The sequence below is a fragment of the Erigeron canadensis genome, chromosome 3 (genome assembly GCF_010389155.1).
Source record: "Erigeron canadensis isolate Cc75 chromosome 3, C_canadensis_v1, whole genome shotgun sequence".
NCBI lineage: Eukaryota > Viridiplantae > Streptophyta > Magnoliopsida > Asterales > Asteraceae > Erigeron > Erigeron canadensis.
Window position 1 is genome coordinate 32502861 of NC_057763.1, and position 26158 is coordinate 32529018.

A 26158-nucleotide genomic window follows, 5' to 3' on the forward strand; every position below is an offset into this window, starting at 1 on the left:
ATACACAAAATCCGCAGAACAACCCTGAACCGTTACACACAACTTTTTCCCGAGTGAGTCAACATCGTTTGACATGAGTCATTACCTAGGCCAGCTCCCTAAGTTCTTTGAAAGATACGTTGTCAATATAAAAAATGTACAGTCTGATGGTAACTGTGGGTTTCGGGCACTGGCTGTTGCTTTGGGTGAAAACGAGCAAAAATTCAAGTGGATTCGCAAACTGATGGTTCCCCGCAAGAACTTGCTTGCCCCTGTTCGTGCTGTTTCTCGCCGACTGCTTCACCCGGTCCTCCCTCTGGTAATACCCCAACAAAGCTCTCCAGTCCTCCTATGACATACCCTCTGGAGGTACAACTTGTTCCAACTGGGGAACTGCATCCAGGCCCCCCTTTTTGGAAAAGTGGGCTCTCTTGAACTGGCTCTTTCGGATCCGATACTGATCTGAGCAGTCTCTATCAACACACAGCCTGAACCCCCGCCTGATAGGATCCTCGGGGTTAGGAATCTGAATAAAGTGGTCCAATTTGAACCGAGTCTGCAATTTATAAAAGTAAAAGTTAGCGACATTAAAAATTGATACAAACATCAAAGAAGAAGTTAAAAATTAATAATATTTTACGTTCAGAGTCGGGATGATAAACTCCTTTCTTTCAGCAGGCACATGGTCCCAGGAGTCGTATGTCTGAGGGATGTGGCGGACTAATGTGCCAATGAGGCTCTTATACATAGAAGAATTTGGGCCGATCGCCTGCCACGTTTTTAAGTTGCTGGTGTCAAAGTCGATCGACGGACGACCTTTTTTCGTGAACTCGACCTCCATATTTAAATTCTGACAGGGCCCCTTCCCCTTTCCCTTTCGTGGGGCTAGCAAAAATTAAAAAAATAAGTTAGTAAAAAAATATTAAATTAAAATATGAATTATAAAGAACCAAATTCTAAAAAGACTAGTTAGTAAAAAAATATTAAATTAAAATATGAATTATAAAAAAACCAAATTCCTTACCGCCGCTGCCTTTGTAGCCCCATGTAATCTTCCACCATGGTCGACGTGGGTCTTCATTGCCGCCATCACCGCCATGGTAAGTTGCCATCTATACTGCAAAATACAAATCATATTATACGTTTTTTGCAAAATACAAATCATATAACAAAATTATCACAAATTTTATTACTTTTATATATATCTTTTTTACTTGATAATAATTTTTAGAACTCCGTTTATACAATATAAATTTACTTTTATACTTTTAAATTTAACTTTATAGTAATTTTTAATACGTTTTAAGTAGTTTATTTAATCAAAATTTTTAATTCAAATTTTTACATAATTTTGTATATTTAGTTCAATACATATATTTTTAACATAATCTTAGCTATTTATTTTAATCAATTTTTTAACAAATTTTAATCTACATCATTTTTAATTTGTCAATATTCTAACCAAAAAGTAAAACACCTAACACTAATGACTAAAATATTCTAACAAATCAATATATTAACTTTTTAACTTAATTTTTATACGTCATACTTTTGAACTTAATTTTTATAATTAATTTTTACGTATGTTTTTGTTGAACTAAATTTTATTACGTCTTAAGTAGTTTATTTAATCAAAATTTTTACATAATCTTGCCTATTTATTTTAATCAATTTTTTAACAAATTTTAATCTACGTAATTTTGCATTTAACCTTACTAGTGCTTCTTCTGGTAAAATTCATATCTGCTCTTATACCGGCTAAATCTAAGAGTTTTGACTACCAAATATATTTGGAATCTTGAGATTAATTCCGTCAAATACAATCATCTTTGTGTACTTATGTTAGTTGGGTCAAATGCACTACCATACTCGTGGTCCTTTAACCTGCTTTTTTATTTATCTAAGTGTTGTTTGGAATCAAGTGTCTATCTATATAGATATTATATTTATTCATCAAGCAGTATTATTTCTTGTTATATGTGCTATCTGTTGACTTATTTTAGCTAAGTCATTATTTACGGATTAAGCTTATAAACAAACATACCCTTATTGACTTGCAGTACTGAGACATCTACTCATTAGGTCAATTAAGTTCCAAAATAAACACAACCTAAATGTAGATCTGTAAAAAGGTCTGTTAAAGTCCAACATCTAAGGGTATCTCTGTCATTTGCCACCTTTTTTTTTTAAGAAACCCATCATTAGTTTTGTTTTAACTATTAAATCTGATTATTACGTACCAATGTTATTGGGATTCGTTTTTTTCCGAAATGCAATCTTCATTTGTTTATATCACTTGGTACTTGAACTGGGCTTTTGTTTTGTATCAATTCCGCTGTCCTTTTTTTTTTAACATTCTGTGCTCTTGACTCTTTCAACAATTTTACATTACATCAACTTACATTAACACGGTCAAATTACCATTTTTAACTTATGGTGTTATTCTATTTTGTTGATTTACAGCTTCCACAACTCAGGTGATAGAACGCGGAGGAGGATCCTCTCTCAACAAGGATCTAGGCGAGTCCAGTGGAACCACGCTGTTCGATTTATCAGGTGAGCCCAGCTTCTAGTTACAGCTAAGATTCACTCTTCTAGTGCCGTAGTGCTTCAGTCCATTCACTCTTCTAGTCCTTCAGTCTCACGGGTGTATTGTTTCATTACTAAAGCTGATCAATATCTTTGAAATGTTCATATTAATGTGAATCTCATTGGATAAATGGCATCACATTATATTTTGTCTTTGGATCTTGTGAGGGCGTGGCAAATTACTCTCTTTCTCTCTCTCTCTCACACACACACACACATCTCGTATTTGAAATCAACTATTGTTTCCTTAACTGTTTGTGTTAGACCGGTCCTCGAGCAACCTTGTTGACGAATTTACCATGGTTGACGCTGTCATTATGTTTTATTGGTTTATAGGTACTAGAGCTGACCTTAAAGGTAAATCTTATCCCAAGGATCTTGACGAGTCAAGTGAAACCGTAGATGGATATTTGAATTCTGCTGCCAACCTTACTAGTGCTTCTTCTGGTAACTATCTAATCTACTCTTATGCTGGCTAAATCTAAGACTCTAAGAGGTCTGACTACTAATGATATTTGGATTGTTGAGATTAATTTCGTAAAATGCAATATTATCATCTTTAGCATGGACGGAGCTACTATGGGGGCAGTGGAGTCAGCTGCCCCCACTCCAATTTTGGTACAATGTAATTTTTCAATATTTAAATGGTATATTTGTAATTTTTCTTCATAAAATAAGGAAAAATAAATAGGAAATGGGAAGTGATATTCGTACCATTTATTTTGATTGATGTACCACAACTGTGCATTACTGACTTCTACAGTCAGTTATATAATTTATACATTGTGGTACATTATTCAAAACTGGTGGTACGAAAATCACTTCCAATAGGAAATACATACAAATGTTACATCCGTTGTTATAAGCTTATTCTTTGAAAGTCATAGGTTATATATCGAAGCATTAATGTTGAGATAAATCTCTCCATAGGCAATATTATCATCTTTAGTTGGGTCAAATGCAATACCACACTCATCCTATAACCTGCTTTTTATTTATTTAAGTACTGTATGTGATTAGTGTTTAACTGGATAAATATTATTTGTATAGATCAAGCAATAGTATTGCTTGTTTTGTGTGCTATCTGTCGACTTTTTTAGTTAAGTCATTATTTACAGAATTAAATTTAAATAAAACCAACACACCCCTATAACTTACTTTATTGAGATATATACTCATTAAGTCATTTAAGTTTCTAAAAGAAACACAGCCTAAATGTATATCTGTTGAAAAGGTTTGTTAATGTCTATCTCATTTTCATTTGCCATTTCTTTTAAAAAAAAAGAAAGCTATCAGTGTTCATCATTAACTCAACGGTTTTACAACAAACACAGTAAACACTATGCTTTCAATCAAATGGTTTGTTACTTAAAAACTGAATTTTAATCTGATGAAAACTCGTTCTCTCGTTTAAGAAACCCACTGTAAATCACCATTAAATCAAGGATGTTTCAATAAAATTCATGCTTATTTTAATGGGTGGTGTCTAATTTGAAGCTAATCAGAACTAGCTTTTTCAAGCATGTAAAGATGTGCATTACAGCAATGAGACGAGTTTTGTGTATGACACTATTGGATAATGATTCAAGTCCAATCAATATGCTCATAGGTCATTAGTAAAAATGTTAAAGTTACCTTGGGCTATTGTATTTCCGTGTTCATTGATTTATTGTACCATTGATGAGGTCAAAGGTAAAAATTTTCTCAATCACCCTTGCCATGATCTTAGTGAGTCATGTGAAACTGAGGTTGACTTTCTGACCCTTACTGCACATTTATTTGTAGCAACTGATGCTGATAAGGGTAAGGGTACCAAAGATAGGTCCACTCTTATACTAGAAAAATATTACAGCTGGGTTATCATAGATGTTGGAATGTTTAAAGTTTTCTGTTCAAGTGCAATCTTTTATCTAATAAAATTTACTGCATTTTCTAAATTTTTCGTGTGAGACCTACTATCAAGTATCAACCTGTTTGACCAATTTCTTTGTTTAAAGATACCACTTATCTCTACTCAACTTATACATTAGTTATTAAGATAGGTCCACTCTTATACTAGAAAAAATATTACAGCTGGGCTACCATAGATGTTGGAATGTTCAAATTTATTTGTTCAAATGCAATCTTTTATCTAATAAAGTTGACTGCATTTACCAAATTTTCCGTGTGAGACCTACTATCAAGTATCAACCTGTTTGACCAATTTCTTTGTTTAAAGATACCACTTATCTCTACTCAACTTATACATTAGTTATTAAGTTGAAATTACCTTGGCTTATGAGATTATTGTGTTTATTGACTTATTCAACATATTCATTGTTAAATTAGTTGAATTTACCTCTGTGTACGGAATTATTGTGAATGATATTATTGTGTCCACTTAACAGTTACAACAGCGGAAATGAAACGAAATTTTGCTCTCAAGCGCCCACGCAAGGATCTCGGAGAGTCGAATAAATCTATGGTTAAATCTCTGAACTTGGCAGCAGGCTCATCTGCAGCAACTATTATTGCCTCTGGTAACATTTATATCTATTGTTATACTTCCTCTTTTTTTGATGAAAAGTGAAACATATTAATTTGAATCTTAAAAGTTCTTAACTTTTAATTTGATGGATTGTAGTTACCGAAGCTGAATTTGAAGGGGAATCTGTTCGTAAGCGCCCCCGCACGGATCCTTACTTGTCGAGTTTTAACTCTTGTCGCATGTCTGAAACCTCCTGCAGATTCTTCTGAACTGATATTTCTGTTATAGATATATTCAATAGGGTTCTAGAACTTACCTTGAAATGTTTGTTTTAACATTTGTCAAATGCCTTGGGTTTTCTTTTGTGAATGGCATGGAAAGTATGGGTATACAAACATCATCTCGTCATGCGCATCATCTGCATCTAAATAGTAAAAGTGCTCAATGCATGTGTCTACCAATTTTCGTTGTTTACCAGGGCATTGAATTCCATTGGAAGCTTGTGCATATGCGTAAACGTATATCGTTTTTGGCTTTGAACCCCCATGGAGATACCCAAATCAATGAACACAGAGAGGGCATTGATAACCTGTCCGGTCCTCTTTGCAGTTTTGATTGTTATCCTAATTGCCATGACTACAGTTTCATCTTTGATGATGACTATTGGGTCTAACCAAATATCCTAACAAACTGATCCCTAACCAGGCTATCAGTATTTTAGTATTAGCATTAAAACCACCTGTAGACAGATATTTTGAGTGTCAGATCATAACGAGTGATTTCTGTATGAAACATTGAAACCTAACGAGCTAATTTATGCGACCCACTTTGTACATAGTCATTAGGAAGCTTCATGGTTGCTTTTACCTGATTTCATATCCCCGTTGTTATAGACTGAGAGCAAAGGGATCATTAAGAGGCGAGGAACCACATCTGTGGATAGCAATGTTGTGAGCGACACACCAGCACTCAAAACGGGCTGACATTGGATTAGCAGTAACTGATGCTACAGACATCCGATAAAATTCTGACTAGCCAAGGCCTGATGTGATATCGAGCTGTATTGACAAGATGTATTGTCACAAATCTGTTTGGACTCTTAATTATCACCAGAATCTTTATAAGGTTCATGCTCATCAGAATCGTCATGAGATATTTGCTCTACTTGTGTTGTTTAAACCATTGTGAGCCCTGTGGCCAGTGACAAGCTAAAACCAAAATCACTTGAACTAGGAAGTGGGATCAATGGCTCGTTCTCTCTCAGCACACATTGATACAACATCATCACGGTCAATACCTTGTTCAAAGGTTTATTGCAAATATGAAATTAATCTGTTTAGATGACAAGATAGCTAATAATACAATGTTCATCCTCTCTTTTTCATTACTACATTAGTTCATCAGTTCTTCCGTCATAAGCATACATTACGAACACATCACTACAATGAATTTTTTTTTTGTTAATCTAATTATTTAAACACAAAATTAAATGAAAACCTTGTATAAATAACTTTTTTTACTTTTAATTTTTTTTTTAACGGAAAAATTTGGCTCAACGACATGCCTTTCCATATACTAAACTTCAATTCTAGAGGAAATTTATATCAAGATAACTTCCGTCTCCCCTCCTGGGAATATTTTGCTCACATCAGGATTTGAGGCTCTATCACTTATCAATTCATCTATTGATAGTTGGTTTTTACATTAAATTAAAGGAAAAAAAAATTCATTTCATAACAAAACACACTGAATAATAGTTACATTAATACGATCTATAGTTATGTTCCTTTTTGTTGCTCTCTGTCTCTGTCCACTTCTACTTTCACATACCTTCTAGCCTCAGTCGTTGACTTTGCCCCTTCCGCTCCTCCATTTAACAAGCAATTTAGTGGTTATTCGCTCCCGAACGAAGCTATTGAGACAGCGACTTTCATACCTTTAAGCTTTGAGGGGCTCCTTTTTCATCCTATCATATAAAACATCAATATTGGTGTGTATGATCTCCAGATTGAAAGCCTCATGGCCGCTGTATAGGCCGCGATTAATCTTCATTAATCAGATTGTGACGTGGAATTCAGTTAAGCAAAACGTATATGCCATTGAATGTATTTGTTGTGAGATTTTGTTTGAAATGTTGTTGATATTTTATTCGTAGCGTGTCCTGTAGTTTGTTTTTTAAATCTATATTATTATTAATTACACTTTTTGTCCCTGTGGTTTGTACCCACTTTTTCAAACCATCCCTGAGTACACGAAATTACGTGTTTCATCCCTAAGTATGGAATTCCGTTAATAAGTTTAGTCCACCACCAAAACAGACATTAAGTTGGCGGTCATGTGACCTGCACACCGAGGGTATAAAGGTCTTTTCATTATCATCCTCAACCTCTATTATCATCCCCAACCTTTTTTTTCCCCAGATCTTTGAAAATTCATCTATGTATCCATTAACAAACTTATCATTTACAAATTACATAAACATGAAACAAGACATTAACTATGGTCATCATCTTCTTCGATACCTTATCTGCCTTTCATTTTTTTTCTTTTTCTAAATAAATTAAATATTTCCAAGCAAATAATAGTCAGTAAAAGAAAAAAAGAAATGGTATACAAACTAAATCAATATATCTAAAATTTTCAAATCATAATCACCCATTGTATTTGAAATCTATCAGATCTGAAAGTAAAAAAACCATCACCATAACCGCCTCCGCACGGTAACCCCCATGAACCACCACTGCCGTCCAGTCACCGCCGTGAACCACCAATGCGTCTCCATCACCACCCGACGAGGTTGTGGTGGGTGGCCTTGATTTTTTCTTCCATTCAAGGTGTGTGTCCCAACTCTCCACCTTCTCCGCCTTCACCTGTCACCGTTGACCCCGAAGATCGGTTATGGGTTTCAGAATCAAACAGATTCCGTTGGGTGGTTTTGGATGGTGATGCTTGGTATATAAAGGTTTGTTTATGATATAGATATTGTTACTTGTTATAATCTTGATGTTTATTGGGCGGAAAATAGGCCGGTGACGGTTGGCCGGGAAGACGGCGGCGGCGGCAGCTACCTCAGCTCTACGTTATCATTCTTTGGATGTTTGTTGTGTGTTACAGTTTAGATCTATGCTTTCTATAGATATAGATATACGTAAACATATATAAATATTAAACATAAAGATATAGAATAAATTTCATGTTTTGTTAATTTGGATTTTGAGACCTGCGCATGTGATGTCTTCCTCGTGATTAGTCTTACATATTTGGTTTGCTAAGGAATTTTTCTTTCATCATATTTCCAACCTGTTCTTGTAAAATGAAGGTTTTTAAATATATGGAGTACATTTTAAGGAATAATGTTTTTGTACAGATCTGTTTTGTTTGATTTATTTTTTTTAAGTTTGTTTATGATTTTAGATCTATGGATGAAGATGATGAATTGATGATGCCAGATACATTTTTTTATAAAAAAAATAAGAAAAGATAAAGTTAATATGACAAATATACCCTCGGACCAAAAATGTAATTAGCAATTTTTTAACGTCTGTTAGTGGCGTGGACCAAACTTGTTAACAAAATTCCATACTCAGGGATGAAACACGTAATTTCGTGTACTCAGGGATGATATGTGAAAGTTGGTACAAACCACAGGGACGAAAATTGTAATTTTACTTTATAAAAGCAAACTATCCCCTCTCCCTTTAAGTAATTAAGACTTTGAAATGACCATATTACCCATTCTTTTTTATTCACTAATTTAAACATCTTTACCTATTTATTTATAATAACCTTAATGATATAAATTACTAACATAAATCCTTCAACCCTTAAATAACCATATTAACTTTTTTTATATCAATTAATTTACATTTACTTATAATAACCTTACATTAATTTTATCTACAAACATAGACAACACATTAAAAACTATGATAACTAAATCACACTTTATTGGTCATCAATGTCGGTATTAAAAGTTTTGAAAAATCCATTTAACATTCATGCATCATACATTAATGCATGATGTATATTTATCTGTACTACTCCGTATATTATAAAGCAAATCCTTTTTTCAATTTCCAACTTTTCAACATTCAATTTCAACAATGTACACATGATAATGCATGATGTATCATACATTAATGCATAGAACTTTCTCTCTCTTCCTTAAATCATTTTATTCCTCTAATTTTTTAAAAATCTTTTATCTCAAACCGTACATCGATAAACTATAAGAATTATATGAGTTTTCTTAAATTTTCATGTTTTTTCATTAAAGATGTTATTCGATATACTTTCAATGAATTTTTAAATCCAAAGACGAAACCCATACGACTAAGACATTTAACTATAATACTCTATGATATATCACTTCCAATGACCACCTATCACTTAATCATTTTAAACGAACAGTCTTTTGCTTTCGTCCCATATAACTCGTTAAAAGAAAAAATCTTCTAACTGGTGCAAGGAATCAGCACATGTTCTCCCCATTAAAACCCCCATTTCTCCCGTCGCTTTCTCTTCTTAAAACCTCTCACACTCCATCGATATTATTCTCTCACTACATTTCTAGAGAGAGATAATATCTAGAAAACCTTTGTCCCGGTGAGAGATATAAAATTAAAAATTAAAATAAATAAATTTAATAATAGTAAAAAATGAAGATTCAGTGTAACGTCTGTGAGACGGCGGAGGCGACGGTGCTGTGTTGCGCCGATGAGGCGGCGCTGTGTTGGAGGTGTGATGAGAAGATACACGCTGCTAATAAACTCGCAAGTAAACATCAGCGAGTTCATCTCTCTACTTCTAATTCTCGTTTGCCTAAGTGTGATATCTGTCAGGTATATTTCTATCTCTATCTCTATAATATTATATATATTATATATTATATTTATAGTTTATATATGTATATGTATATGTTGCTCATGTAATATAGTTTTAGCTTGAGGAATTGATTAATTGATTGAATATTTGTTATGTGAGTTTATCTATTTTAATTAAGGTGATTAAATATTAATGAAATTAGAAAAATAGTATAAAACTTAGTTAATGTTGTACATATTTGATCTATTGTGTAAATTAAACTCACAATTTAAGGAGTTTGATTTATTGATTTTTTTTTTTTTTAATTTAAATTTTGTGAGTTTCGTTAAATGATTCGTTGCGGTTTGAGCTGTTGATATCAGTTTTGATCATAGAGATTATATTTTAGTGTTATAGATTGTTAAAAATGAAATTTGAAAATAACTTAATGTTGAAGCAATCTCCGAAACTTTGTGGTATTGATGATGTAAATTTTGGATTCGAGTCGGGCTGCAATTAGACAACTAGTACGATTTTGTTTCTTATATCTCGATAGATTACATGTTAGAAATGTGAATAGCTTAATGTCAGCTCTGTTTTTAGTTGTAGAACGGTAGAAAGGTGGGGGTGTATTTCAAGAAATATTTAATGGAAGACCTGAAAAACGAGCGTGCAAATAAAGATATTTCCTAGCATAAAGCTTTCATTGATAACGTAAAAGTTGCTTATCTAATTTTACTTACAATTTGAAAATAAAAATAATGGAACGTGTTTGTAAAATCTTTTTGTGGTTTTTAGAGATAAGAAACACCTTTCATTTTCTTGAAAATGGAAAGTTAGTAAAAAAGTTCTGTATCTAGACGCTAAGAAAATTTGGAAAATTTTTGGCATGCGTGAACTGTTTATGTTAATGTAGGGTTTTAAGCAGATGCTAATATAAGCTGTTAGTAGTGAAGTCATAATATGCCTGATAGTTGATGGTAGTCCTTATATTTACTATGGCATAGGTGTCCTCATTTGACTTTAAAGTGTTGCTTGCATATAATTATAGCTTTGTGTGCATGCATTTCATTTATTTTTTAGTGTGTTGAATTGCTTTTAATGATTAGTTGCGCTTTGAGCTGTTTTTGTGACCTTTTCATTACATATATTATTTCTAAATGCATACCTGTTTAGAAATGAAAAATAAAAAATACTTTGGTGCTTAGCTAATACGGATATTGGGCATGCTAATTTAGGGTTTTCAATAGGTGGTAGGGTGTCTAATTGTTGATATTAATTTCATACTACCTATAGTATAGATGTCCACATTTGACATTTGAATGTGACATACATAATGTATAGCTTCAAATATTGACATATACGTTTGCAAATTATTACTGAACTTGACATATGAAGTGCAATAGATAAGAACATGTTATTTGGGTATACATATAACAAAGGTTACATTTATGCTTCTTATTTATAGTTCAAGAAGTAGTACTCAATGGTGTAAAAGCTTCAAATGGAAGTATTACTAGTGGTAATAATTTTTCTTTAAGTTAGATAAAGTTTATGTAGTTTGTTTTTACTAAAGAAATTTTAACATCGAGGCTTAAGTTTTTTTCTTCTTTTTGATGAAATACAGTTTCACATTTGTATATTGAAAGTTTTGAACTGCTGTCAGCTTATTCAAGCTTGTTGGATCTTTATATATATATAACATATAGTATTATTCGTAGTCTGCATGTGAAATCCCAAGAAAAAGCTTTAGGCTGATAATGGATATCCATGAGACTGGTGCCTTCTAACAAATGTATTCACGAGACTGGTTTGGGGTAATGCGTGTCCTTATGGGAGATGGATATAAAACTTGTGGTGTCTGAAAGAAAGATATTGTTTTGGTTGGGACATTGGGGATTCAGTGATGAAGCTACAGTTGCATTTTGGTAGTCTGATGTGTATTAAAGTAAATAAACGGATAATACTTGCAATTCGAGAAGTAAGCAATCTCCTTTCCTGTGATTAGAGACACAGGGATCTCCAAGAAGCATAAGCCTCACTTTAATTCAATTCATTCCCCATATATGTTACAGCCTATTGTTAAATACTAATCCTATAGCTTGATTAGCAAGCTAACTAAATAATATAAAAGACATTATAACTATAATAGTTTCCTAATCATAATAATAAAAACTAAAATTATATTACTAAATAATAATAATATAATCTTCCAACAGATCCATATCATAGTCCGAGGCTGGCGTTAACTTCTCAGTAACTCCATTGTCAATGTTAAAAGTTTCTTAGGTTTATAACTTTCGTGGTGTAAATGTACATATTTTATATAACCCATTCAGATATTCTTAAATGTTGCACTTTCTCTCTTATGCAAAAACTTAGTTACTTATATTGTCATATATCCTGTGTTCTTGTGAAAATCCTTATTGCCGTGATAGACGAATTACTCAAAAATGGTATCTAGTCAGCATTGATGTTCCTTATTGACTTAATATACTTCTATGTCTTTCATTTGGGCATGGAATTATATAATGTAACTAGTCCTGAATGGCATCTAAGCAGTTGCCCGGTTGTGCAGGAAACAGTTGGATATTTCTTTTGTCTGGAAGATAGGGCTCTATTATGCAGAAAATGTGATGTTGCTATACACACCGTCAACACACATGTTTCATCACACCAGAGGTTTCTGCTTACAGGAGTGAAAGTAGGGCTTGAAGCTGCTAATGTTGCTGCATCATCATCTTCTAAGAAATCAGAATTTATCAAAAATAGTGTGCCTTTGTCTTCAACTGATCAGTACACCAAACCTACTCCAGTTCAAGCTGCTGGGGCTGGCGAATTTGCTCCTCCTAGTTCGCCTTTCACGGGAGGGTCTTCATCCAGTGATATTCAACAATGGCAGTTTGATGAGTTTCTCGCGCTTACGGATGTCAACCAGAATTACAACTACATTGGCAATGTCCCATCCAAGGTAGAATCTGTATAATGCATAGAGTGGCCTGTTTACTTATGAAAGGGTCAAATAGTTGAAAGTCACCGAAAGCCGGTTATCGTGCATACAACCTTCTGAATGGTTTTAGTTACAAAGATTTAAATAATTATTGCAGTAGTATAGTTTTGTAGCCATGAATCATGATTGACAACTTAGTAAATTACTTTTTTATTTTTATAGATGGACAAAAAAGTGTTTGTGGGTGAACCCGTCTCATCCTAAAACGTGACCTGTTCTAACCTGAATGCTTTACTCAACCCATCTTGCTACCTCTAATCTTCTTACCTGCCTAACCTGCTTGTTTTGCTACCTCTAATCTTCTTACCTCTAGTGGCACTACCATCTTTTCTAGATCACTTTGTTTCTATGTTTACAACACCTATAGTTGACAGTAGTAATTATTACTTGATACCATGGAAAAAGATTAAATTTTAGTGTGGGGCAAATGTGAGTAGTTACTTCGATTACACTAACCTTGTCCTGATATTACTGCAATTATTTCTTTATAGGCTGTATCCAGGAAACTAGGAGACCTGGACTGTTCCCCAATTCTAAGAGCCATGGAGGCCGAATTAGATGAAGGGTTAGGTCAGGTTCCTGATACCTCGTGGGCGGTCCCACAAATCTGTTCCCCACCAACTGCTTCTGGACCCTGCTGGCCTAAAACTCATGACTATTATCATGACCAGTTGGATGTTGCTGCTTTTGTTCCTGATGTATGCTACCAACAAAATACAAGTAGCCTAAAAAAGAGAAGGCAGTTCTAAGTTCTAACGAGTCATCCTTTGCATGTGGTCCTATAGTGTTGTAGCATTAGGTGCACTTTTGAAAAGCCATTATTCTCAATAGTTCTTTTGCTAGCTGTAAGTCAAAGTTGTTATGTGTGTTTGTAGCATTAGTATCAAAATATGAGGCTGTACTGATGCAGTCTTTGTGGTGTATCCACCTTTTATTATGCTTTCCTCAAGTTGTGGTGGTTTTAGCATCTCACGGTTCAGAAGTTAAACTTGTACCTTTGGTTTATAGTTTAGCATCTTGATACCACTTGTATGCATGAATGAAATATGGTCTATATCTCGTGAACCCATGTTTGGCAGATTTATATCTGTGTTTTAGCATATGTAATAGAAGTTTACTTAAATGATTGCTATGAGTTAACTTTTGGGACGGTACAAATTCAATGACCTTGGGAGTTCGTCTAAATCTCTAAATCATTTTTTAAGTTTCAAGGTCAGTTTGGAGTCCTCAAATTTGGCAATCGCCTTGGCTTCCTTTAGCATGAGGTTAAGCAGCTTTTCATTAACCTCGATCGCTGATTCAAGGTTACTAATCTCCCTTCCCCTGTCTTCTGCCACCACTTTCAAAGTCTCTCCCATTTCCGCAACCTGCTTCACCATCTTACCCACTTCCTGCGTGCCGCCATAACCATTGAATTCACCTTTTTCAGTTCCTCTTTTTCTAAACCAACCTCCACCTTTCACCAGTACAACACTGCTAACGGTTCCAGTTTTCTTACAAAAACTACTTGTCATCTTGCCATTTTCTGTTTCCCAAGCACATATCCTTCCGTTCTCAGAAACAGCCAAAAGAGTTCTTCCGTAATTTGCCATTTCGATAGCCGCTACTGCCCCGCTGTGTATCCTGCCCCATACTATAGTCTCTCTTCCTTCCGCCAGTTGATTTTTTGTTTCCACTTTAAGCTTTCTTTTGTATATAATTCCATCTGCTCCTGCAGCATACAACTCTGTCTCTGATGCATCCAGCACCGTGCACAACATTTCCCCTGGGAAGTTCACCGTTTGGAGGTGAATCCCTTTCACAACGTTCCATACCTTGCAAGTCCAGTCCAATGAGCTGGAGATCATAATGCCACTGCACGGTCCCAAGCCAGTGCTTAATCCTGTCACGGATGATTCATGCCCAATAAATTTGTTAAAACCAGAAATTCTCGATTCAATATCAAACGTAGAATCTAGAAGCAACAATATAGGAGTAACAGCGATTGTTCCATCATCGCTCCCTGAGAGAACCAACGATCCATCACTACTGATTGCCAGACAGGACACGGGATGCTCATGGGCTGAAAATGAATGGATAAGATCTCCTGAAGGTACCGATAATGAATGTATGTGACCTGAAACTCCGCCTGCAAACAGATATGACCCGTCTACCATAGCAGTAAGCGGAACTACAGGTTCAGGGATAGGAATACTTTGTGCACAAGACTTTGACCACCAGTAATACAGATTAACACAGCCTGCACCAGTTTGCTCCGAAACATGAGAAACAGCAAATTGATTGTTTCCAACAATAGCGATGCTATTACAAGGACATCGGCTACCATTGAAGCGAGCTAAGACAGTTCCAGTGTATGGATCATAGGCTATGATTCGACCATCAGGGGAGGCTATTAGTAAAGTTTCCAACATTGTTTGTGACAATGACATTGAAACAAAATTATGTCAATAATGATGGATTGAAGGCACCATAAATAAGCATTTGAACAAAAAAAAATTTTGATCAAAACGGTAAATCAAAGTTTTCAACTTTTAAACTTCAACTTTTTGGGGGTCAAAGATGCCCAAAGGTTCCTTTTTGTTGAATAACATATGTTTGACTGATTTTTGTAAGTTTCATATCTAATATTTTGTGTATCAAACATGTATGGAGGTTTTGATACTTTCATATTCAGTGTAGAAAGCATGTAGAATATGTGTTTTGAGTATTTGACTAGATTTAGAGTTATGGTTTGGTAAAAGTATAACATTAAAATAAAAAGTATTGCAAACTAACCAGGCTAAAAAGTTGTAAACAAGGTCTTTTTTTTTTTTTACAATACTAATATAATGTTAATGACAAACAAGAGACAAAAAGATAACTAATTGTGGTGCGCTAAAGTAACACAAGTAAGAATATATTTCATTTCTTTATATAAAGAACTGAAAAAGAATGGAATATTGGCCATATTTTTTCATGGCAACTGTATCTACTCAAAAGCTACAATATATAATGCCCCCCAATTCACTAAATTCCCAATGCTGTTATCTTTATACTAATGGTATATTATCACTTTTCATTTTATTCTTTATGTAAATCCAATAATTGAATTATGAATATCTTTTTTTCCTTTAATTTCTCAAAGCATAAGGTTGTAAAGTAAAACATTCCATGTATCTGGAACTCCAGCCAAGCACCAGTGGCTGCAATCCACCGCCCCTAGACCATAAGACGACGGATGGCCATCTTTTCGTAGTAGAGAAAGGTTGGTAACATCGAGCAAAGTGACGGGTTTCTTGATGCCTTTGAGCGCGGTCTTAAGGACTGCCAATGCCGGAGGTGACACTCCCGGATAAGTGGATGTCAGAAGAGGAATTTTTTGTCCGGAGCAGGATTTTGCCTTTGGTTCTCCCCAATCAGTCCCACTACAAAATTTTTAATTTTCAGACTTAGATTATTATACTAAATATACACGATAGATAAATATATATATACAAAAAAAAAAATACACAAGTAAGTTACTTGTAATGAGACGGCGATATCCCTTGAAAGAACACTTTTGTTTTGTTCGGCACAACGTTGGCATCAACCCATTGACCCCATGTAACAATCGCCTTTCCAAAAGCAACTACGCGATCCATGTCCTTGTATATGCGCCTCCCGTCTTGTATGTAATCAAATCTACATCCATGGGTTAATTCAATAATGCGTTAACTTATGAAACATAGCTATTTAATTACAGTATAAAAAAGGACATTTTATTCTTGTACTAAGGTACATTTCAATAATTCATCATAGTGAATATTTGTATCAGTTAATCATGTCTAAAAGACCAAAACAAGCATTTTTAATGCATAAGATGGAAATAAGAGCTTACGGTTGGCTGGCTCCTCTGCGGTTCCACCAATGCCACGTGTTGAACACTAAGTAGTCAATGTCCAACCAATACTTGCCAGCTGTCAATGTATTCAACTTCAACACCCTCCCAAATCTTTGCTTCACTATATCTACTAGGTACAAGTTGTGATGGTATATGACTTTTACTTTATAATCCTGAAATTATCACTCAAACATTACAAAAACCACAGAGAAACTACCAAGTAAACAAAGTCTAAAATCGGATATGTGATCGAATTACATACCGTAAAGGTATAAGTGGTCATATCTTGAATCAAGGAGATATTGACCGCGTAATTTGTAGTTGGCATTGACGAGTGGATCATGCATAGCATCGACAACCACTGGTTTCGGCTAAGCGAGTCTCCTACAAACATTATGGTTTTCCCTCTTAGTTTTTCTAAGAAGTTTTGACCATCAAATCTATACAAAAGGAGAATGCATTAATTATGATTGATAACATTGTATTGTTACATTTTATCATTGAACTTTGAACAATATATAATTGACAGTACGTACGTATATGTTCTATTAAAAACATTAGTGATATTGTACAGATTATAAGTCTAAAATTAAACATGCATAATATTGTATATAACGAATGTCAAAGAACACATGCTATCTCGATCTTAATTTAGAAAATGGAAACAATATGCACATAAGGTGATAGAAATAATCAATACAAATAGAACATATTACTCTGACAATGTACTTTAAGCTTTCCTTTTCTAACCATGTCATTATGTTTTTTCTTTAATGTTATCACACATACACAAACTGATTGATAATAGATCAATCGGGTACCCACACAGCCACACTCGTTCATATGGATCCTCCCAGGAGTGACTTTGTCAAGATCACAGTTTCAAACCTCGCCTCTTGGGGTGTCCTACTGCTAGAGGAGTTGCCCAAAATCATCCTTGTGAATTAAACAATGACAAGATGACACCCGGGGTCAAAAGTATCCCATTTAATCTACGTACACTTAGCACAAAAACACAAATACCTATCCATTTTTGTTTGAAAAGCAATTAAGCATTATATGTCTTGTAAAATATGAATGATGTTGGTTGTAAAATAGACCAATCACGTGCATGATATATCACACATGAAAGTGTTACTTGGTTCATAAATCACATCAAATTGGGACATAAAGGCAAGTGATTGGAAAGCGTTTGGTGTCATATATGGAAGGTCACCTTCATTATCATATTGGTTAAAATTATAATGGTTGGTAACCCATCTCTTCTTTGAGGAGAAACTTGAGCAAAAGATAGCCATTTATTGAGCCCATAACGAGCTATCACGTAATTGATATGAAATCACAAATTATAAAATTCATTACAATTAAGCTAGATTCTAGAAAACAAACACGTTAATAAATCGTTATCAATAATTACGTTGTATGATGTTGATAAAATATGGGTGGATCAAATAGGTTGACGTCTTTATAAGAATGACAAATCACATGCTTAACAATGACTAATCAACAACTTGGTTTATAAATTAGCTATACTGAAGTCTACAAATTTATTGTGGACATATATAATTTAAAATCAAGAAGCTTCAACATAATTGTTTACCTTATCTCTTATTTTGGCTAACATAATGTAGCACATAAATATCTTCTATTCACATACGAGTAATAAACATAGAGACGTTATTTTCATTTTTTCCTTTTGTCAAAAACTATCTAAAATCATTAGGGGTGGGTGAGTCCTTAACAACACTCCTCACCTTTTCTACTTTTTTTTCATTATTTTCCAACCTTTATGAAATACCTCACTATCCTTCTTGATTTCTTCACCAACTAAAAAAAAGAAAAAGAGAGCTGATATAAGTGAAGAAACCGGTAACCACTCTCCCCACTTAACATGTACTTATATCTCGGAATGGTGTTCAAATGGATACCGGTCAGTGACCAGGTTGCTCACCCACGCATACCACACACCCTTAAAAGTAGATGAAAAATCACCAAACAATTTTATTAGTAACTATGAAAGCCATAAAAACTATTCACAATTGAATTGCGACGAATATCATGTTGGTATATTTTCATTTTACTTAAACTCATGTTTGAGTCACATCTTAGATATGTGAACAATTTCATCGATTTCAAAAGATAAATGTTACAACTTACAACTTGTAAGCAAGCCCTCGTACCCGATCGTATCTTCAATTTGGCAGTTCCCCACTTCCCCTTGCCTTTCACCTGTGCCCCACTAGGTTCTAAAGTCAATTCAACTAGGTAGTACTTTTGTAGGAAAATAAATGAAACTTGACACGGTTATTTTCTAAAATTGATAGTAACTCCAAGCACATTTAATTATTATTTGAATTATTGAATATTACCATTATACTATTTTTGAAAAGTCAATATTACCATTTTCTATACTTCATTTTTAAAATGTATTAAAACTTCAGTTAAATGCCAAAGATATCCTTTATAAAACAATACAAAAGAATATCAAATATGTTATTGATTTATGATAAAATAGTACTCGTAATATAGATTGCTTTAAACATTTTTTAATAGTTAAGACAAACAAATGTTTATGGAGGGAAAGAACACAGAACCGAGGAAAAACATCCTCCGTGACAAATTACCTCGTATAGTGTGCCTTTGTTTTTAAAGTTCACATGAGCCCTTTTTTTGTCGGATTTTATCTATTACCACCCCTGAATTAAAAATAAAAAATGTGTTTATTGTATGTTTTTTTATTTAAATTCAACTCATTTACGATTAAGGTTTTTTTTTTTTTTTTCTGAAAAGCAACATGTTGTATTCCAAAGTCCAAAAGGCAAGTCCAAATGTAACTTAATTTTTTCAGATTTTTTTCCTTAAATTTTGTGTTAGTACTATAATTATTTCGAAACTTAAAAAAGTGATGTAAAGATAATAACAATAATAATAATAATATCTCCACCAATTAGATTTGAGATCTGTGTCCTCAATTTCATGTGCTCAATCATTTCCCTCCGTTAATTTCTTCACACATCCAAAAAATGTCGGTGGGATTTTATAACCCATTTTCATAAAATATTCCCATCTTAATTTAAAAAGATAAAAATATACATTACAATATCAAACCATAATGATGTAACGAATTACTTTTTTGTCTCACAAGTCACACCTATTTACCGAAAAAGAAAAGAAATAAGATCAAGCTATACAGACGATGCAAATTTTGAAGACAGAACATTTTTATCTTTGCATTTATAACACACCATTCGAAAGGTAATATAATAAATTAATATGATACTTAACAATTCAAATTTAAAAAGGGTTTTGTTAAATGCAGTTTAAGGGCTTTCGATAAAATGTATTAAATAGTTATACACTTAATATAAAATTCAGGTGTGCCTTACAGAAATATAGAAATTTTTAAGTGTATTCCTAATACTTGCATTTAGCATCTTTCATTTAAAAATAATACTCAAATGTTTTTTTTTCTTGAAAAAGCTAAAACTCAAATGGCTTATATAATAGGCAATGACATTAGTACCATAACATGTACCACTATCATGCATTATCAACTTGTACAGTGTGCTGTAATGTAGTACTGTGTGATAGAATAATAAAAAATCATGGTACTAATATCATTTCTCTTAGATAATAAGACACGTATTGGTATTTAATGAAAAAGTGAAATAAATGCATGGGATAAAAGTCTCAACTTTAAAATACCAACGTATTTATTAATTGAGAAATGATATTAGCACTATTTGTTTTGATTTGATGTACCACATTTATACAATATTAGGTTGTAGGTTGTATAGTCAGCTGTAAAATTTGTATATTGTGATACATTAATAAAAAACAATGGTACGAATATCACCTCCCTTATTAATTTTTATTAAATTACATTATGAACTCTTTTATTGTCTTATTGCACTAATTTGTTAAAGTATGCATATCTTTTTATTACTATCAATCTTTCAAATTTATATAGATATGAACATTAAACTTAAAAATTATTTATACATATGTGGTTATTAAGAATTCAAAATTGATGATCATATGTTAACAAAATCTAAAGTTCGCAACCATTTTTAAGCAATACTAAATTGTTTCATGGAAATAACAAAATACGATGTGTATATGTAAACAAAAATGAAATTTCTTTGGACAACTAGATCAATAAAAAAAGTTCATGATAGAACTACGTAAGAAAAAATACCTTACATTTCAGACTATTATTCATAAATATATTCACCATTAGATGTGAACAACATTTTATGGTATTCATCAAAATAATATTAGTTATATCTTAGACATGGAAAGAAATGCTTAATAATGATCAATTTTTTAAAGTTCAAGTTTTACTAATCATTTATGATGATTATCACACTTCCATCGTGTCACTAAGAAAACACAAACTTCTATTATTTGTGTTTAAGCAATATTTAGCAACATATGAGTGATTAATAAACAATCTGCCAAAGAAAACTATTGTATCATGCTTAATCGTGTCAATGAAATAATAATATTAAACAACTAATAGGTGTTTAAAGTTTAGTTGTCAAAGAAAACGACTATATAATGCTTAATTATCGTGTCAAGGAAATTAATGTTACTTTAATTTATAGCGTATTCCAGTATCACTTTAAGATGTATTTCATGTTTAAGATTTATTATTTAGCCAAAGTTTTGAATTATAGTGATCTTTTCAATAAGTACATCTTGTTAGTGGTTACAACTTTGGTTCTCAACAATTCATATACGAGAGTCGCGCATTGCGGTGGTAAGATGGTAGGGTGATAGGTCATAGGTTGTGATATGTCATAAAGTGTGATAACCAAATGCCTGAGTCGTAAAGGCTCCACCATCGGATTTAAAAATTCGTCGAAAGTATATCGAATGACGTCTCTAATGAAAGAACATGAAATTTTAAAAATACCCATATAATTTTTATAATTTATGGATTTACGGTTTTTGAGATAAAATATTTTCAATGAATTAGAGAAAATTTATGGAGGGAAAGGAAAACGAATGATTGAGATTTGAGGATAAAAAAAAAGAATGAGTGGTTGGGATTTATTGGGTATTATGAATAAGTGATAGGGGTATTTTGAGGTTTTCACTTGTGTAAAGTTGAAAATAAATGGAGGGAATAAATGTTTTATAATGTAGTAGAAATACATAATTGAAAATTGATGTTGAAACTATTATTACACAATTAATGTAATTGTAAATGTAATTTACCATAACTTAGTGTAATGAATCCAAGCGTTTACACTAGTTTAAGTTAAGTAGTTAACCCCGACTAGTAAATACAGTATACAGGATAGACCAAGAAAGATAACCCACAAGGCCACACCAATACTAAGAAAAGTCAAATAAAATTAAAGCGAAATTCATTAGAGTTTGTCCCATTTAACACCATTAATACCTAAAAAGGAAACTTCATTATAAAAATTAATAATTAATAACTTTGTGTTTATGTTGTAAGTATTTTTTAATTTCTTTTAAAGTAAAGATTTCAAACATTCAACCCAGTAAAAAACCAATACAATATTTACATCATACTATAACACCTTAAATTTACACCAGTCTTTTCATAAAATACCCTTATGTTTTGACCTATTCTTAAACCAAAGATACCCAACCGATTTAAATGCTTTGTATAATATGATTAGTGTTGAGAGTTCTATTGTCGAATTTTGATTTCGTTCCTCCCTTTTCAAATACTCTTAACACCCGATAAGTGTTTTATTAGTCATACACTCATACCTATAGAAGTCTATCAAATTCATCCATCTAACCCATTTTCTAGTGTTCAAACAACTATTGATCATTCAAAGATTAAAAGCAAAAAAGTCCATATAAAATTTTGTTCTTATAGATTATGACTCAAGATATAATATGTATACGAAAATCTTTTGGCACATATACAATTCACATAATCTAAAAACTAAAAGACTCCATAATATAGTAATATATTAATTAACTAGTCACAACATTCTGTTTTCATCAATAAATAAATAAAAAGTTACATTAATATGTAACATCCAATGTCACATCATTAATTACGGGCTGGATATGCTAACCTAAAGTTTTCATTAATTTAAAATCCAACTTTTAATCCGATAATAACTCCATAATTAAAAGTGACTAATGAAAAAGAAGGAATCAAATCTCTACCCCAATAAGAAAAAACACAAAGACTCGCATATATATTTCTCACATGTACATATAACAAAAAATTCCCTTTCACAAATGACAGCTATGAATGCACCGCACCACATTTCTTAAGTGTGGGGGACCTCCCCCATTCATACCCAATTGCTGGAGGGAAAATGAACCACCACCATCCTCCAACAAAATTAATCTTTTTTTCTTTCAAGTTGTTGCCGCCAAAGAATCACCCAATGAAGACAAGTACAAATAATTGTAATTTGACAATTCTACGCCTACATCTAAAACTGTCGTCATCAGTCAATACACCAATGACGACAGTTACAAACAATTACTGTTTCATAGTAATACATTTAATGTTAGTAGCTGTCGTCAATTGTAAATTAACGACAACTACAGATAATTTTACATTTAAAAATATATATAAATAATGGAAAGCACAAATGTTATTGTAATGGGAGGGAGGGATGAGTACCTGGAAACGTGGCAGCCATGTGGCTGCCATCTATATTTGAGGTAGAATCGGTCTGGGCGGCCATTGTTTACGCAGTTGAACTCTTTTTCAAGGAACGGGCAGGTCGACTCGTTGTACATTGGGTACGATGGGTCCAAAACCCAATTCCCTTGGAACAAATCACACCCATCTGCAGCCGCTCCATCAATTCTTACCAACGATGATACAATAGTAATAAGAACTACCAAAAAAACTAAGCTCATATTGATATTTACCCTCAAGAATACCAATTTTTTCAATCTCCCTCGCAAATACAAAAAAGGTTCTAGAGAGAGAGGAAAAAATAAAGGAGGGAGGAATGAAAAGCACTTTTTGGTTTCTGGGTCATTCTGTTAATGAATGTGGGAACGGGGTATTTATAGGTGAGGTTTCCATGTGATTATTTTATTTGTACAATATAATTTCATTATATTAGGAATAAATAATTAAATTAATTAAAGGCTGTTTTGGTATATATAATTTAATTTGGGATATCAAAACAAGTAGTTGAATGTTAAGATTTAAGACTACCGATTTGGACATTATAATAAGATTTGACAAAATAATATATTATAGTTTTTAAGACCGTATAAAAAGAATATATTTTCTATATTAAATGTTTATTTTTGAGTTACAATACCTCTATCATAATCCTCACATGGTCTGGGTACCCCGATGGATCGGACCCGCGTTTTAAAACTTTACATATGGGTCTAGGCTTCACTAGTAACGAGTACCTTAAAAGAATTATTTTTTTGCGCTAAACAGGAATCAAACCTGAAACCTTAAGGTTATCAAGTGATTGCCTAACCACCAGACTAACTTCTTGTTGGCAATGATTGCTAACATATATGTTGGCAAACTATATACTAGCATTGTACCTGCGCAATGCGGCGACGGTGACGGTGGTTTAGTGGTGTCAGTGACGGGTGGTGATCGATGACATCGACAATTGGTGTCGAGTGGTTTAAGCGTGTAAGTTGATACAATGGTGATAGTGATATTTTAGAAGATAAGGGTTTAAAGTGTAAATTAATTCATTAAGGGTAATTTTGATAATATCTAATAACCCTTTCCTTAAAAGTTGTTTATTAAGGGCAATCTAGTATTTTCCTATTTAACTATTTTCTAATCCTTTCCTAAAATAGGGGGTGAATAATCATTATAAAGGAGTAGTAGATAAATGTAGAAATAATAAAAGTTCTATGATTCTTATGTATGTTTTGGCTTGTCCATTGCAGGTTATTTGAAATATTTTTTATTTCTTTTTCAAAAATTAAGTTTTATATATGTCCCGAGAACAATATTAGTCCATTGCCTCAAGATGGAACATTTTTAGGTAAACAATGTTTGTGATAGTCTGGGAAAAAATCTAAGAACAATGAAGAAGATGTTAAATATGATCTTTATTAGTTAGTTTGTATTTGTTATATTGTTCCACATTGATAGAAGATAAAAGTCTAAATGGGTTTATAAGTCTTGGTTTGATTAATGTAATATTCAAATAATTTGAAAGTTTATTTGGAGGGAAAACAAAATATATATATATATATATATTCTTCTTGACTTAGCCCTTTGCATCCTTTTGTTTATGTAAAATTACCATAAACCGTTTTTGTTTTTGGGTTTGCTTCAAAAAATGTTTTATGGTTTTTGGAGATTATCTAAAACTGTTTTGGGTTGGTTTATTTGACAGTTTTATAACTGTCATAACTCTATATAAACAAGGCTTGGGAACGTAGTTTATTATCTTCTTTTCTGATATCTTCTTTTTCTCTGAAAAACACAAACAATGTTCATAAAGATAGATTAAAAACGTTGTTTAATCTTTCTGTTTTGGGGTAAATCCTGGGAAGAAACTAGTCTGAATCTACCAACGTTTATATATAGTGGGGTTAATATTCCTTAAGGATAGTGATTATCACGTCCTTAATTCGTTTATACGATTTTCCGTGTCTTCTAATTTTCTGTTTATATAAAATAATTTTTCTAACAGAAGATATGTTCACGCATATTTAAGTCAAAAGGTCATCATTTTTGAGATATTAAGACCATTGAAATGTTAGGTCTTTTTTTCCGATTGGATACAAGTCCTACTTTTTTTTAGTGTGTATGGCTAAAGTATACTCTTACATATGTATTAATCACAACGTCAATGAGGCATTAAAAGGATGATGATGTTACTAAAACAAATTAACAACTATTATTGTTATAACTACTAGCATTGTACCCGCGCGATGCGGCGGTGGTCGTGATGACGACGGTGTGGCGGTGGAGGCGAGTGTTGGTGGTGGATGCGACGTCGAGTGTCGTAGATAATTCATATAAAAGTAATTGATTTAAAAGGTTACTGGAGATATTTTAGAAAAATAAAGGATTGATAGTGTAATTTAATTATTAATGTTAAGAAAATAGTGTATGTGAAAATATTTTAAAAGGTTGTAGCCTTGTAGGTGAAAATATTACATAGGAGGGCATTTTAGACATTTCCCCTCATGTAACTTTCAACATGGGGTATTTTCTTTAATATAGAGTATAGATTATTGTGCGCTATTGCTATTATTATTAAATTAACAAAAAAAAAAGAACACTTTGTACTATCAATGTAGCACATACAATTCTTTGAGAAATGCTGATTTTGTTGCTTACATCTTATTTACTTATTTGACAATAAAGATTCTAATACAAAGAGAGTATAGCTTTTATAATACCTATAAAAGTTCAAATATTTATATCTATATCTATACTATATTATAAATCAAATTTCCTTTTCAATTTTTAACAATCAACATTTCAATATTC

General features: G+C 32.8%; 3 protein-coding genes across 3 annotated transcripts; 1 reads left to right on the forward strand and 2 right to left on the reverse strand.

The window, feature by feature from the left end:
* The first annotated feature begins 9484 nt into the window (after window positions 1-9484).
* On the forward strand, window positions 9485-13884 carry LOC122592756 (B-box zinc finger protein 22-like). The gene is made up of 3 exons (XM_043765055.1): window positions 9485-9876; window positions 12417-12809; window positions 13340-13884. Exons 1-3 carry the CDS (start codon window positions 9694-9696, stop codon window positions 13595-13597), a joined length of 834 nt encoding a protein of 277 aa, XP_043620990.1. The 5' UTR covers window positions 9485-9693; the 3' UTR covers window positions 13598-13884.
* A 157-nt stretch (window positions 13885-14041) lies between these two features.
* On the reverse strand, window positions 14042-15259 carry LOC122591940 (protein ROOT INITIATION DEFECTIVE 3-like). Its single transcript, XM_043764162.1, has one exon. The coding sequence runs from the start codon at window positions 15257-15259 to the stop codon at window positions 14042-14044; it is 1218 nt and encodes a 405-aa protein (XP_043620097.1).
* A 469-nt stretch (window positions 15260-15728) lies between these two features.
* On the reverse strand, window positions 15729-24205 carry LOC122591941 (protein trichome birefringence-like 41). Its single transcript, XM_043764163.1, has 6 exons — window positions 24134-24205; window positions 23339-23706; window positions 16970-17147; window positions 16705-16880; window positions 16350-16508; window positions 15729-16252 (listed from the first exon to the last, which is right to left on the reverse strand). Exons 1-6 carry the CDS (start codon window positions 24203-24205, stop codon window positions 15967-15969), a joined length of 1239 nt encoding a protein of 412 aa, XP_043620098.1. The 3' UTR covers window positions 15729-15966.
* Window positions 24206-26158: the final 1953 nt, after the last annotated feature.